This window comes from Ptychodera flava, chromosome 1 (genome assembly GCF_041260155.1).
Source record: "Ptychodera flava strain L36383 chromosome 1, AS_Pfla_20210202, whole genome shotgun sequence".
In the NCBI taxonomy this organism is placed as follows: Eukaryota; Metazoa; Hemichordata; class Enteropneusta; family Ptychoderidae; genus Ptychodera; species Ptychodera flava.
In genome coordinates, this window is record NC_091928.1 from 10,230,551 (window position 1) to 10,243,698 (window position 13,148).

At 38.3% G+C, this 13,148-nt stretch overlaps 1 protein-coding gene across 1 annotated transcript; it reads left to right on the top strand.

Moving 5' to 3' along the window:
- The first annotated feature begins 269 nt into the window (after window positions 1-269).
- Window positions 270-12,847, top strand: LOC139129793 (DNA damage-regulated autophagy modulator protein 1-like). Its single transcript, XM_070695482.1, has 7 exons — window positions 270-680; window positions 6,262-6,450; window positions 6,851-6,918; window positions 7,491-7,636; window positions 8,370-8,547; window positions 10,309-10,397; window positions 10,985-12,847. Exons 2-7 carry the CDS (start codon window positions 6,305-6,307, stop codon window positions 11,174-11,176), a joined length of 819 nt encoding a protein of 272 aa, XP_070551583.1. The 5' UTR covers window positions 270-680; window positions 6,262-6,304; the 3' UTR covers window positions 11,177-12,847.
- Window positions 12,848-13,148: the final 301 nt, after the last annotated feature.

Consider the following 13,148-nt stretch of genomic DNA (forward strand, 5'->3'; position numbering starts at 1 on the left):
CCAGCTGCCTATAGGCCCGTAGATTTCTACTTATAAATCTGATGAACCGTAAAAAAGAGTGCAACTTACTCGCGCTTGTCGGACTCTTTGAATGTGTTGGGAGCATGCGAGCAGGCCTGCCGTCAACACTCCTCCCTGCTACTGGTATGAACGTAGTAGATATGACGGTGAGTGGAGAACGTGAATCGCCATGCTCGCATCTATGCACTGATTTGCCCGCAGAATGACCCTCCATTCGATATACGGTAGCAGATTCATTGTCATAATTTATACGGTGACCCCGCGTGACCTTCTCTTCACCGAGCAGCCGTAAAACAACAACAGTCGTAGCGCTGCCGTTCTACTGTTCGTGCCAATCAAATGCTGCCTGGCGACATTCAAATACTCGAGTGTCGTCAAAGATTCCATGCCGTAGACGATTCCACATTGAAGTGGTGTTTAACAGCGAAACAAGTCATTTTACAAAGAGCGACATATTCTTAGCGGACGATAAATGCCCTCGTGAGGGCGTGCGTCCAATGACCTGCTTACTCCACTGTGTAAAATCGTAAAATGGACTGAAAGCGGAAGTGAAAATGGCCGGCATACAAGTAGAATGAAATCAAAACCAAACGAACCATCTTCTCTGCTTATAACACGTTGTCGATTGAGCAACCTCCACTACATTACGGTGCTGTAAGGTAAATATTTACTATTTCCCTATTGTTTATATTGTTTACAGACAGTCAACTGTCCGTGATTTGTTACACTCGTCATTGCGTACCGTACGTCATCAGCGATTTCAAATTGTTTCTTTCGCTGTGCCTTGTCGACTGCAAGTTGAACACACGCATACCATAAAATACAAATACGTAGACTATTTGCTTGAAAACAAGACTGTCGCTCAATGGTTTGCGTTCCACTGCACTGTCCAACGTCTTCAAAACCACTGAAGAACTGAAACGCACGGCAACACAAGCCTCAGATAGCGATGTGACCTCAGTTGACACAGCTGTAAATCAGCCGAGCGATCTTTTGTTTATCAAGCAGACAGCACTTTACACGAAACGAGAATTACACAATGCACAACTCGCGCCGTTTTTGATCTAACTTTTCAGTTTTTTCTTTCACCCCGCGTTAAAATATATTGCATATGTGGATACGTGTGTTGCACCATATGGTCAAATTCAGGGTCAGTGACGTTGTCCGTCGACGGCTTTCGAAAGGCTGGGTCTATTGTCGTTGCTGAACCAAAACAAAGCCATGGAAAATATGACTCTGTAAACCAGTCTGGTTATTACGGTGGAGATATACTACCGCAGAACTGCGCATGTTTTCTCTGCCACCAGATGAAACTTGGAAGTTGTAAAATATTTGCATCATGAGGTAATATTTTGGTATTTGCTAGAAATTATGGTATTGAAATACTTGTACTAGTAGCCCGGGAAATAGAGATATGCCTAGACTGGCCCCAGAGTCGCTCGGCTTTTCTCGGTAGCAGTTACTGGCTGGCCATAACCAATTGCATTCACCCCACAATCCAGGCAGCAGCCTATGACTAACGTGAATCTGCTGAATTTTATTCACTTCAATTTACTGTGTTTTGATAAATTATGTGCCCACAGACTTTGAGAAAGTCCAGGACATGCTGTAATATTAAGGTAGAACGCACCTCGGGGACAGACATTCTGACTCTCAAACTTTTACAATTCTCTTCTGATATAACCACATTGGGGGTTCATTTTTCCTCGCGTGCGCATGCGCGCAGCGAGGTTATGTCGCAGCGATGTCTGTCTGTCTGTCCGTCTGTGTGTCTGTGTGTCTGTCGGTCTGTCTGTTGGTCCATTTTCTCAAAAACGGCTGAACGTATTTCAGTCAAATTTGGTAGACATCTTCAGAATTCAAATGGCTAGAACTGAAAAGGTTTGGTGGGCGTGGCTTGGATATTAATGAAGTTATGAAAGTTTTAATTTTTCTGTTACGCCGCGTATGACAAGTGCGTACGTACGCAGTGTACGCTGTGCATTCCCTGTGTGCGTTCCTAACACACAGCGTACACTGCGTACGTAATACGTTCTCTACCTAGCCTCATGGCATGGAAGTGCTGATGAATAATAACTTGGGTCAAAGGTATTGAAGTGTCCAATCAGGTTCGTGCACAGAGTCCAAGGCCATGACCTACTTCATGTACTGCTGCACTAAAACATTTTACACAAAGTGATTTCTGAATTCAGTCACTCGGCCGCGCTGATCGCTAATCTTGAGTTTTGACTGTTGATGTCGTCGTGTCGACGTTTGACTTTAAGAATCGTGTGGGTTACTCTGGACATAGCGAACCAAAAGCTAGATTATCGAAGGTTAGCGTCATAATATTTGATCAATGCATTTTTCTCTGAGAATGAGATGTAGAGTGACACTTTTCAATCTTGTGTGTGTGTCAGCGAATTTATATTCCGGCATGGTTCCGCTGAGATCAGCATAATATTATGGCGACGTATTGACAGTCTGTGTCTTTTAAGTTGCTTTTCAAGATTGTATTAGCTACAGAACCAACAATGACAAATTTTTCATGAGATTTCCATGTTGGCATTGATGTTAAATCAGGAGCAGTAGGCTAGCTCCTGCCATGCTCCTGCGTACAATAGGTCTGCGTTTCCCGGCGGTACGGTGGTAGGCCGACGGCTTGTACCACACTGTCCACAGGACAGCACGTGGTAGAGGCCGTGTGCACAACCTGTACGCAGAGCTTCGAATACACTAGACAGAGTTCGTGTTTCCGTAAATTAGGCATTGAACTTGACAATATAGGCAATAACCAGAATCATCGACCATCGCCTGACAAGTGCACCATAGTCAGCTGTACATGAGTTGCGTGGCGTGGTGAGCAGGTTCCCATGGGTATTTATTTTTTGAAACGCGTACTTCAAAGGTCACGAACTCATTTTGCTGCTACACGGCGCGGCACAGATGATTGTATCGTTTTTGGGCGCATTGAGATGACTGTGAAGTAGGTCAACTCGTTCTACATGGCAATTATATGTGAAATATGCAGAATTTATACGCAAACGCGACCTCTGCCAGTTAAGAGCCTGCTCAGCCATTTGCACTTGCATCGACAGATATTGTTGGATCATAATTTTTCAAATGGTTTCTTTTCTTTTTTTTCATTGCGTAATACAGTGGGGATAATGTCAAATTTAGATAGATTGGATTAATTTCGGGAATAAAAACAATGTAATGTCATAAAAGCCAATACCCCAAGAAGTACTTTACAAAATGTGCACGCGAGGCAATTCAGTTCATATCTGGTAAAGCTCTTGGTGAAGAAAACTTTTCACCGCTTTAGTTTTTTCGAAATTCGAAAATTTTTATTTTTCTGCATAGAGTAAACACAGGGGATGGCGGCCATTTTGATTTCTAATATCGGTAAATCTTGGGTAATTTGTTTCTCTAGTACCAAAGTTTGCACGGTGACCCCCTATTTTTATTCTTGATTTTGAAAGAGAATGATTGAAAGATTCCTTGAGGAAAGTTAGAGCAAAAGTTTAAGTCTTTCACTTTCGAGGTGCATACTACCTTAAGGCAGCATGCGTCAAAAATTGAAGGCTGAAACTTAATTTGCACAGACTTTCCGTAGAAATACTTAAACCATTCCCTTTTGAAATTCAAGATAAAAGACAGCTGTCACCATGCAAAATTTCATACTAGAGAGTATAAGTCTGAGTAATGAATTGCCTCAAATTGTCCCACACTTGAAATTCAAAATGGCGGCCATCCATGTGTTAACTCTACTATCGGGGCCAATTAAAATTTCATCAAGAATAAGACTGTGAAAACTTTATTTACTCCTTCAGTTTCAAATTGAGCCCCCACAAGTGTTAGAGCAAAAAGCATTGCAAATATCTGCCTCCAAGGCACATTCTACCTTTAACCTTTCACCACCATGGTTTGTCCCAATTCAGGGTTTTACATGACGCGCATTTCTGCGTCCTTTACGCATAAAACCGGACGCAGGACCCCTCAAAAACTAAACCACGCGTCCCTTGGGACGCAGCAATATCTGTTGCTGGTGTACACCTTGCGAAGCTGCTGAACACGTAAAACACATCCCAGTAAACCTTACCGACCCCGTACTTTAACCCTTAAAGTGCCGCGTCGGTTTATAAACCGACACGGCATTCTCGCTCTCAGCGCCACGTCGGTATATAAACCGACAGTGATTGCGTTCTATGCTTATGCCTAACTTAGCTATGCATTGCCGAACTCAGCCAGAAGGAGGGTATTCCTGACCCTTTGAACCCAGTTTAGTACCATATAAGGACTAAAATAATGACATCATGCAGCCTAACAATCGAAAATTCCAGTAATTTATGCGAACTTTCTTCAAAAGAGGTCAGCGGTTTTCATGAATATTTAATCAGGTCTGCAGTTTCACCCGTACGCGGATACGGCCACAGTGCATTGAACGAACACGTACGTACGTTTTGAAAGCTTTACCATGCCGTAGACACGGAAGACAACTATATTATGCCAAGCTACTGCCCTCTGGGTGATAGAAATGATAGATTTTACAGTTTTTTTGAGAATATTTTATGGAAAAATGACGCGATTTGGTGACCAAATCGATCGCGATAGTGAACTTCGAACGTATCGGCGGCCAAGATGGCGGCACTGTGTGATGCCTAACTCTCGACATGGAACCCGAGGTTAAGGTTTTCGAAGTCCAAAACATGCAAGATTGAGAAATTTGTAAGGATTCGGTTAAATGAAGTGTATTTTGTGAATTTTCAAGCGTTTGACTGCCAAAAAGCCCCTTTAAACTGTTGATATTTGACCTCCGGCCGTCCTGAAGCGAGACGGCCATAACAGTCGACCCGGTTTGTAAATGAAATGTAGTTGTTCTGAACTGTTGACATTGCGAGACATTTCCTACGTGTTACGCATTTTTTTAACTGAAATAAACCGGACATGAAACTTTTTTCTCGATACTTAGTGGTTTCTTTCCATTTTGTGGCGGATTTTGTGGCGTGCTTGTCAAAAATGTGATCAAACTTGGCGAACGGATTGACTAGTATGTATGGTAGTACGAGTCCGTGACTCGATAAGCCACAGATAGTTACACACGCGTACGTGAATTAAACTAATGTAAGTTGGGTCAAACACCAAAATTAATCGATAAAAAGGTTAGTGAAATGTGTTTTTGTCTTCAACTCTTCATTATAGTTATACAGGCGGTTCAAACTATACAGAGTCAGTTGAATATGCCCTATAGTTGTGTGCATGTGTTGCACAATAGTTACCCCTCCATGTACAATATGGAACCTTGTTGTCTCTGTGTATGCAAATTAATACTAATTGAACACAGTGAAGACCATGGCATTGATAAACTATAAAACATTTTTGTGAAATAAATTGGGACCCCCATATTTTGATGTAGGACTCCCATTTTCTAACACCAGGAGTCCAGGGACTCTCAAAAGTTAAAAGTGATGTAAAACCCTGCCAAATCCATTGTTTTCTATGGTAAAGTTGGACCTGTATACAGGGAACTGGGGGTGAAAGGGTTAAATTGGGTTTGAGCAAAAATTAACCAACATTAGTGGTGTGTTTGGTCATTGACAAATCCTCAAACACTGTCAATGCGCACTTCTTGAAGTTAGCAAAAAAATATTCATAAATGCATTTTTTCATCGTGATAGTCTTTATCCTTTCAATGCACTTCTTGTTCAAACTGATGGACTTTTGATCACATGTCAGTTACTTGTTGAACAAATTCCTGAATTTCATTCGAATTCAATGCTGAGCAGTGTCTCTGGAACTACTTGCGGCTGTCACTTTGAATGCTGGTGAAGAAATTAATACTCATGGTGGACCTACTCTTATGAAACAGGAATATTACCGCTGAAAGTCGACTCCCATTGCATTGTAATGTGTAAAAATACAGATGCTATTCAACTTGATAGTTGTTCTGCCTAGACTCCATACAAAGGTCTCATTCAAAGTCCTGTAGGTGTGAAAACTCAAGAGACTATTCAACGGCACTAAAATAATTGCAATGCGGAGTTTGCTGCAATTTTCAAAAAAATTTCCGAATTAGCTAAAGTAGATATGGCAATCAGAGGAACAATTTTTTTATTCTGAATGGCCAATGTATTTTTATTCTCAGTGTACATTTCCCTCAAAATACATTATAAAATAATAAATAAAAATAATTACTTTATATTGATATTGATTTTATTTATATTACTCTCAATCATTGTTTTAATATGATTAATATTTCAGTTTGGTGCTTGATGTTTGAAAACCATCAAAGTTACTCGACAAGATGTGTTACAGAAGCTGTGCATGCTGGTGCAGAGGACTGGGATATTTACCCATAATGCTTGGGGTGATGTCAGGAGCAACATTCATCACGTCGTATGTCATAGCCGTGATTAAAGGAGACGTGTTTGCTGTATTCCCCTACATCAGGTTAGATCTTATGAACATCAAACTTTCACTTTTAAATTTACCCAAGCCAATTTTTTCCTAATTTTTGTGAAACATTTTGATAAAGAAAATGTAGCCAATGACATGTAATGTCTATTTGATCTAAAATTATTAAAAAAACTTACAGTAAAATTCATAAAAATTGATAAAATGTTCCTTAACCCTTTGCACCTGACCCCCTGGTACTCTATGACGTCATCGGACATTTCTGTCCGAGCCGGTTCAAAGGGTTAATCTAACATATTTTTGAAACTGCAAACAACCACTACAAAATGACCATGAAAGTGTTACAAATTGTCTTGAATCTTTCATGTATGACATCATCAATTGAAGAGAAGCCTGACATCCATTACCTCTGTTCGTCTCAATATTTGTTTTGCAGTGACACCGGAACCAAGCCTCCAGAAAGCTGCATCTTTGGACAGTTCCTAAATTTGTCCGCATTTTTAGGTTTGTATGTCATCCGTGAAGCCTGATATATTCCCAGTGATGTAACGGATTGATTGCTAATTTGCAGTATCTCATGAACAACATATTTATGCCATCAGAATTTTGGCCAACTTTGGTCTGGTGTGTCAGAGCCTGATAGCGACAGCTGTAGACTGAAAGAGCTGTCGCTTGAGAGGCGCATCTATGCTTCCTCCCCCTCCCCCTCCCTTTACAGTATAGAGAGCATCCTTAAGCGATGGATCTTTCAGTCTTCTGCAGCTGGTGATTGTATTTCTTGACATGTCATTTTCACAGCTTCCATCGTAACATTAAAATTAATTAATATCTTTTTGTGTACACATAATTACTGAAAGTTCTACATAGCAAGATGAAAATCAATGATAGTACACCATGTAATTGAAAGTAAGTTGTATATATACAGGCATATTTTATATTTCATCTCCAGACTGGGTCAATATGCTTACACAATATAATTGGAATGGAGAAGGGAGCCCAACTCAAGCAAGGGACCCACCATACTGTATGAAAAATATTGTATCTTTGTTTATGTAATTTGTTTATTTCACTTTCAGCGTTTGCTACGATGTATGTCAGGTACAAACAAGTAGCAGAGTTCTACGCACAGGATGTTGTAAATAAGATTTTGAAACTCAACAAGACGGCTTTTGTGATTGGTTCATTAAGCTGTCTGGGTCTCAGTATTGTGGCTAATTTTCAGGTAATGTACTCCATCCATGGTGATGTTAATTGTTGTTTGAAGATAGAAACAAAGTCTTGTTCAACAGTGGATGACTAAGAATTGTAAGAGTTTGACTTCTGCCAGAAAGTTGTGCACTGAAATATTTTCATGTTGTCTGAAAATAAAATGCTAAAATATGTGTTACGTACTCCAGCGTCAAGTGTGTCTGCAAATAGCATCCTGAAGAACAAACACATGTGTCTGAATTATATAACTGTGGTTGTTCTGTCTGGCCAGAGAGAGAGAGAGAGAGAGAGAGAGGAGAGAGGGAGAGAGGAGAGAGAGAGAGAGAGAGAGAGAGAGAGAGGATACTGTTGATCAAGCAAAATATCTTCCTACAATCAACCACGAAAGATGTTTCTCAGAGAAATCTTTGTCATTTGAAGGTTTAATCATCGCAAGTACGTATCATTTGATAAAGATACTTTCAAGCAAACCCAATCACTGAGAGATGAAGGGAGAAGATCTCAGTCAATGACAGAATGCGACAGAAATTACAATGCAGAGTGCCATTTGCTATTGACTTTGTAACAGTTTTGAAAAAATTAAAAATCAGTGAAAGTGGAAGCAAATATTTCTAGGAACAAGTTTTAATTCGTCAAGGCCCTATTGTAATACAGTCACCATCATGGAATAATGACAATCAAGGCTAGCTCACATGCAAAAAATTATCGACAGTACACTTATAATTTTTTTTGTCTCACTGTTACAGGAAACCAGTGTCCTAGTAGTCCATGGTGTTGGTGCTACCATGGTCTTTGGTTTGGGTGTGTTGTACGCCTTTCTGCAGACTATTATGACTTACAAAATGTACCCAGATAGAAACGGTCTCTTCATATGTCGGGTCAGAATGATTATTTCATCGGTGGCTCTGGTCAGTATGGTGATAGGTATCCTTTACGCATAGGGTGACAGATGGGATAATAGATGATAAAATAACAAAGATGACAATACGTAAGCTTTACAAAATGCCCAATGCCAGTCCTATGGGATTATCATGGGATTAATCATTGCCCTATACATTTGCTATGGGATTTTTACGAAAAGCTTAGAATGGGATTAATATGCAACCATGTTTGAAATTGCCTCTGAAATCTCACAAACTTTCCCAGAGGAATCCCATTGGACGTCTATGTTCAATAATGTTGTTTTCCGTTACAGGTTTGTTACTAAAGTGAATATAGCTACACATGCGTGATCTCGAACACTGCTGCTTCAAACTGGGACAAACTTTTGCATGAGTTGCTATTGTTGCAGCAACACCTTTTTGTGTTCATAGAAACATCGGCAGATACCTGTATATTGTATTTTCTTTGGTCTTGAATGTGCAATGAAATCTAAATTTGTGGGCAAATATTTACTTTTGCATATAGAACACTGACGTAATTTCGGAACAGCCGTATAGTATTTTTACTCACATTTGGTTATACCAATGTGAGGTTATCATATAAGCTGAATTGATTTGCATGTCTGTATATTTGTGGGTATGTGCGGATGTATGTCCGTCACACACAAAGGCTCCCATACTGCCAAAGCTACCGTCTCAGTATTTGGTTTACAGGTAGATGTAGGGGTTGAGATGTGAATTTGTTCAATGAACACATCAGTGTCAAAAATGTGCAAATGAGTAAGAAAAAGGAAATTCTGCAAATGTGCAGGAGTGGTGCATGTCAATTAAAGACAGCTAACTCCACTGACTTGACTCATTTCCTGTCATTGTTTATGAACTGTTACATATTAACAGACCTGCTGAAACCATAGACAGAAGAGGGGAGGCAGACCATCAGTAGAGGGGAGGAAGACCGTCTATGGTCAAACTAAGAGGGCGCTAGCTGCCTTTCTGCTATGCATGTTGCTAAAGTTGACATCCAGTACCTAAAGTTTCAGACCTTAATTACTTTTGTCATTCTTGTTTTTTCTGGTTTAAATATTTCTTGTTGTTTTTCTGGTTGTACTGTGCAGAAATCATTGTCATAACATCAACGTAGAATTTTCCTGCACTGAACAGACAGAAACAACTTTATTGTTGATCTTTGGTACCCATACTGGTATATACCAATTTTGATCAAATGTGAGCGACACCGTATAATTGCGGTATTTTTTTCAGATATTTTTATACGGCAACTTTCAAGTAATAAAAGAGTGAACAACTGTAAAAGATTAAGAGAAGCAATGAAAAGTGAACTGTCCATAAAATCTTAGTAATCTTTTAGCAAGAACATGTAAATAATCTGAAAACTTTTGTAACATTTCTACTGTGTCGTATATGACTTCAGTGATACATAATTGGGAAGCTTTGTACAGAGTAATGATTGCCTTGTAACATAAAGTAGATTACCGACAGAGATGAAAATCTTGACATGTAATGTATGCATAGAGATCACATCAGAGTGATGGACAGAGGATGAAAAGATAAAAAACAATACAACAGAAATGCACACATTGATATTGAAGACGTCATCAGAATAAAAATCACTGGCAAGTCATCAAATTGTGAATAAAGTTGACCAGATTTTTTAGGATGAATAAAGAAAATATTATGTAGGGCATAATAAGTAGTTTATAGAAACAATGGTGACCAATGAAATGATGAGAGAGTTCAAGGTCAAATTTTCATGAGTGTGTGTAGGTTTCTTTGACAAATTATTCAGCTTTCAGTGCGGCAGCAGTGGCCTATGTGCAATGGAACAAATACCATGACAAAGACGATGACAGACAGCACTGGAAACCATCAGATGGGGTAAGATTAATCCAAATTATCTGAAAATACATGAAAAGTACACGCAGAACACAATTTGATAAAAAAATTCTAACCAGCTAAAATATCATTTTTCTGGGGTTTTTTTATCAAAGAGCCAATAATGCTTATGATTTTGTTATTATGTATTTTTGTATGCCTGTTGCAAATTCTTGTTTGACTCCTAAAAGTATGTTGAAACACCCACTATTTAGCTTGTCAACATAGCATCTATAAGTGTAAAATGCATGTTTATTGTTTACATTTGGATTGTAGTCCAGACCAGAATTCACTTGTCAACAATAACATTGCAGTCTACACATGTACAGCCTGACTGATGACTAGCTGAATACTGTGTATCTCAACATGCTTTGGGGAGTAGAACAAGAAATTGTGGTTGACATTAAAACCAAAAATGGCGAAAAATATCATCAACAGTTAGCATTACTGGCCCTAAAGAAGCAACAGTACTTGGGGAAAGTTGCTCATCAAATATTGCTAAAATTAATGAAAAGAGAAAGTTCTGTAATCTTGAGCGATTTATAATCTTTCGGATTGTGATGGAGTCATCTTTCCTTTGATTTTCACAGGGATACACTGCACATCTGGTCAGCAGTATCGGAGAATGGATGATGGCTTTCTCATTTCTTCTCTTCTTCTTCACGTACATCCGGGATTTCCAGAAGGTGGACATGGAGGCACAAATCAGGTTGTATGTGGAGCATCTGGATGAAATCCCGGAAAACGAAGAACCCAATGAACGTTCCAGGCTCATCAATTAGTGACTTTTCTCCGCTTTTTAAGGCATTTTTTCAAGAAAAATTGCTTGCTGTTTCATAGAAGGCTAACCTTCTGTTCGTGTGAGCAGTAGCTCGGTTAGAAAATGGCAATGAACAAATTTGCCAACTTTGAATAAAAACCAAAATCATGCATGTGTATATTTTTGACAATCACGCTTGAACTTGAGGAACCATGAAATAATGGTCATTTACAGATAAATTCAGGTTTTTAATTTGTAATTTTCTCCAAATTTTATACTCAGAACGCAGGTGTGTATGTAGAGGCTGTTGACATGACAACCGTACGTTTTGCTTATGATGATAGGTAGTTTGCAGTGTCTCTTCAAAGATATTTCAGGAAATTGTTCTCAATAGGGGTACTTTTGAAGCTCAGAAACCTTGCCATGGACTTGCAACAAAAATTTAAGCTGCTCACCCCCAGATTGCCTGTGAACAGATCAGCAATCACCATCGAAAACAATAGGTTTGGACTAAACCATTGTGGTGAAAGGGTTAAAGATCATTATACGGTAATTATAAAAAGAGGTGGGGGTAGATACCGATAAGGGGTTATAATATATTTGGATTGACAAGGAAAATATAGCTTTGGAAGATTAGGAATTGTTTCATTGAAAGAAGCAGTTAATTAATCAAGTACAATATGATTATAAACCTTTGGCTACTCAATCAAACAACACATCTTGTATTTTTACTTGCCATTACAGAAGTAGTTGTGTTCAAACATTTGCACCACTTCAGACTGTATATTCAGAATATTTTCTGTTATTTAAAGTACTTTATTTTCTGGGGTTTTTGTTCCGACTCCATTACATGCAAAAATGTTTTTTTTTAGTGCTAGTACTATTTGTTTTTTAATTTATTTATGGTGAGTTTTTGTTGAAATTTTATGGAATGTTTGAGTCTGATTTGCATTCTGGAATTTCAGCTTGCAGTACTCCTTAGTATTATGTGGTGTAAAGGTATGGTATAAAAACTATAATTTGCATGTAGACAAGAGCATTTGTCATTCTGCCATAGATGGCGCTCTGCAATGTCTGACAAACCAGCACGTTGAACAGAGGACAAATCAAGAGAAATTTAGTCTTGACAAATATTTAGAATATTTTAGGACAGTTGTATGTTTTTATTTTGAGTAGTAGTAATGCATCTCTTTTACTAGAAAAAAAATATATATCATAGGTTTTATTTAAAAGTGAAGCAAATAACCCAGCTCCTTGTTGAAATGCCATTTTAAGAAAAAAATATACCTTGCCTAAAAAGTAGACTATAATGCATATGCTGATCTTGCCTAGACAATGAAGTTAGATTCTCTTGCCCTGTTTTCATAGTATCAGTTTTAGGATTTTTGAGTTCCTTGTGATATTTTGACAGATTCTACAAATTTGATGTAGTCCCACACTTCTTCAGCGGCATTTACAAAATTTTTACAACTCTTGAACACGTTATATAAATGTGATTAATGATAGATGGTGTTATGAAAATCACTGTGTAATCACTTCACACTTGCCGAATCACATTCTCTTCCAAATCGTTCATGGCACATTGTACGATCAAAATTTTTACACCTAAATTTTTATTTTTATTTCTTAAAATCAACGTAGTTCTCTGAAGCTGCAGTGCTTATACTCAGAATCAATAAAACAACTTAAGGCAGCCTGTAAGTGTCTGTACTATCATTTACATGTGTCCTTGTGGAGTGTGAACGTTGTATGACCCTTTTGCATGTTTTACATAAATATGATATCAACCACTTCATCAGAAATCAAAGTGTATTCCCTATATATATATATATATATATATATATATATATATATATATATTATATATATATATATATATATATATATATATATATACTATAAATATGAAAGTTACATCACACAGTTTTTCATTTTTGTTAGCAATGTGCTATGTGGGCTGGGAGCCTCATTCAAAGCATACTTTGGCTGCAGGA

Bases quoted from the DNA above. Each gene is read 5' to 3' on its own strand.
- LOC139129793 (XM_070695482.1), top strand. From the start codon at position 6,305: ATGTGTTACAGAAGCTGTGCATGCTGGTGCAGAGGACTGGGATATTTA. The intron at 6,919-7,490 runs GTTTGTATGTCA...TTTCACTTTCAG, and splicing joins AAATTTGTCCGCATTTTTAG to CGTTTGCTACGATGTATGTC. The intron at 7,637-8,369 runs GTAATGTACTCC...TCACTGTTACAG, and splicing joins GTATTGTGGCTAATTTTCAG to GAAACCAGTGTCCTAGTAGT.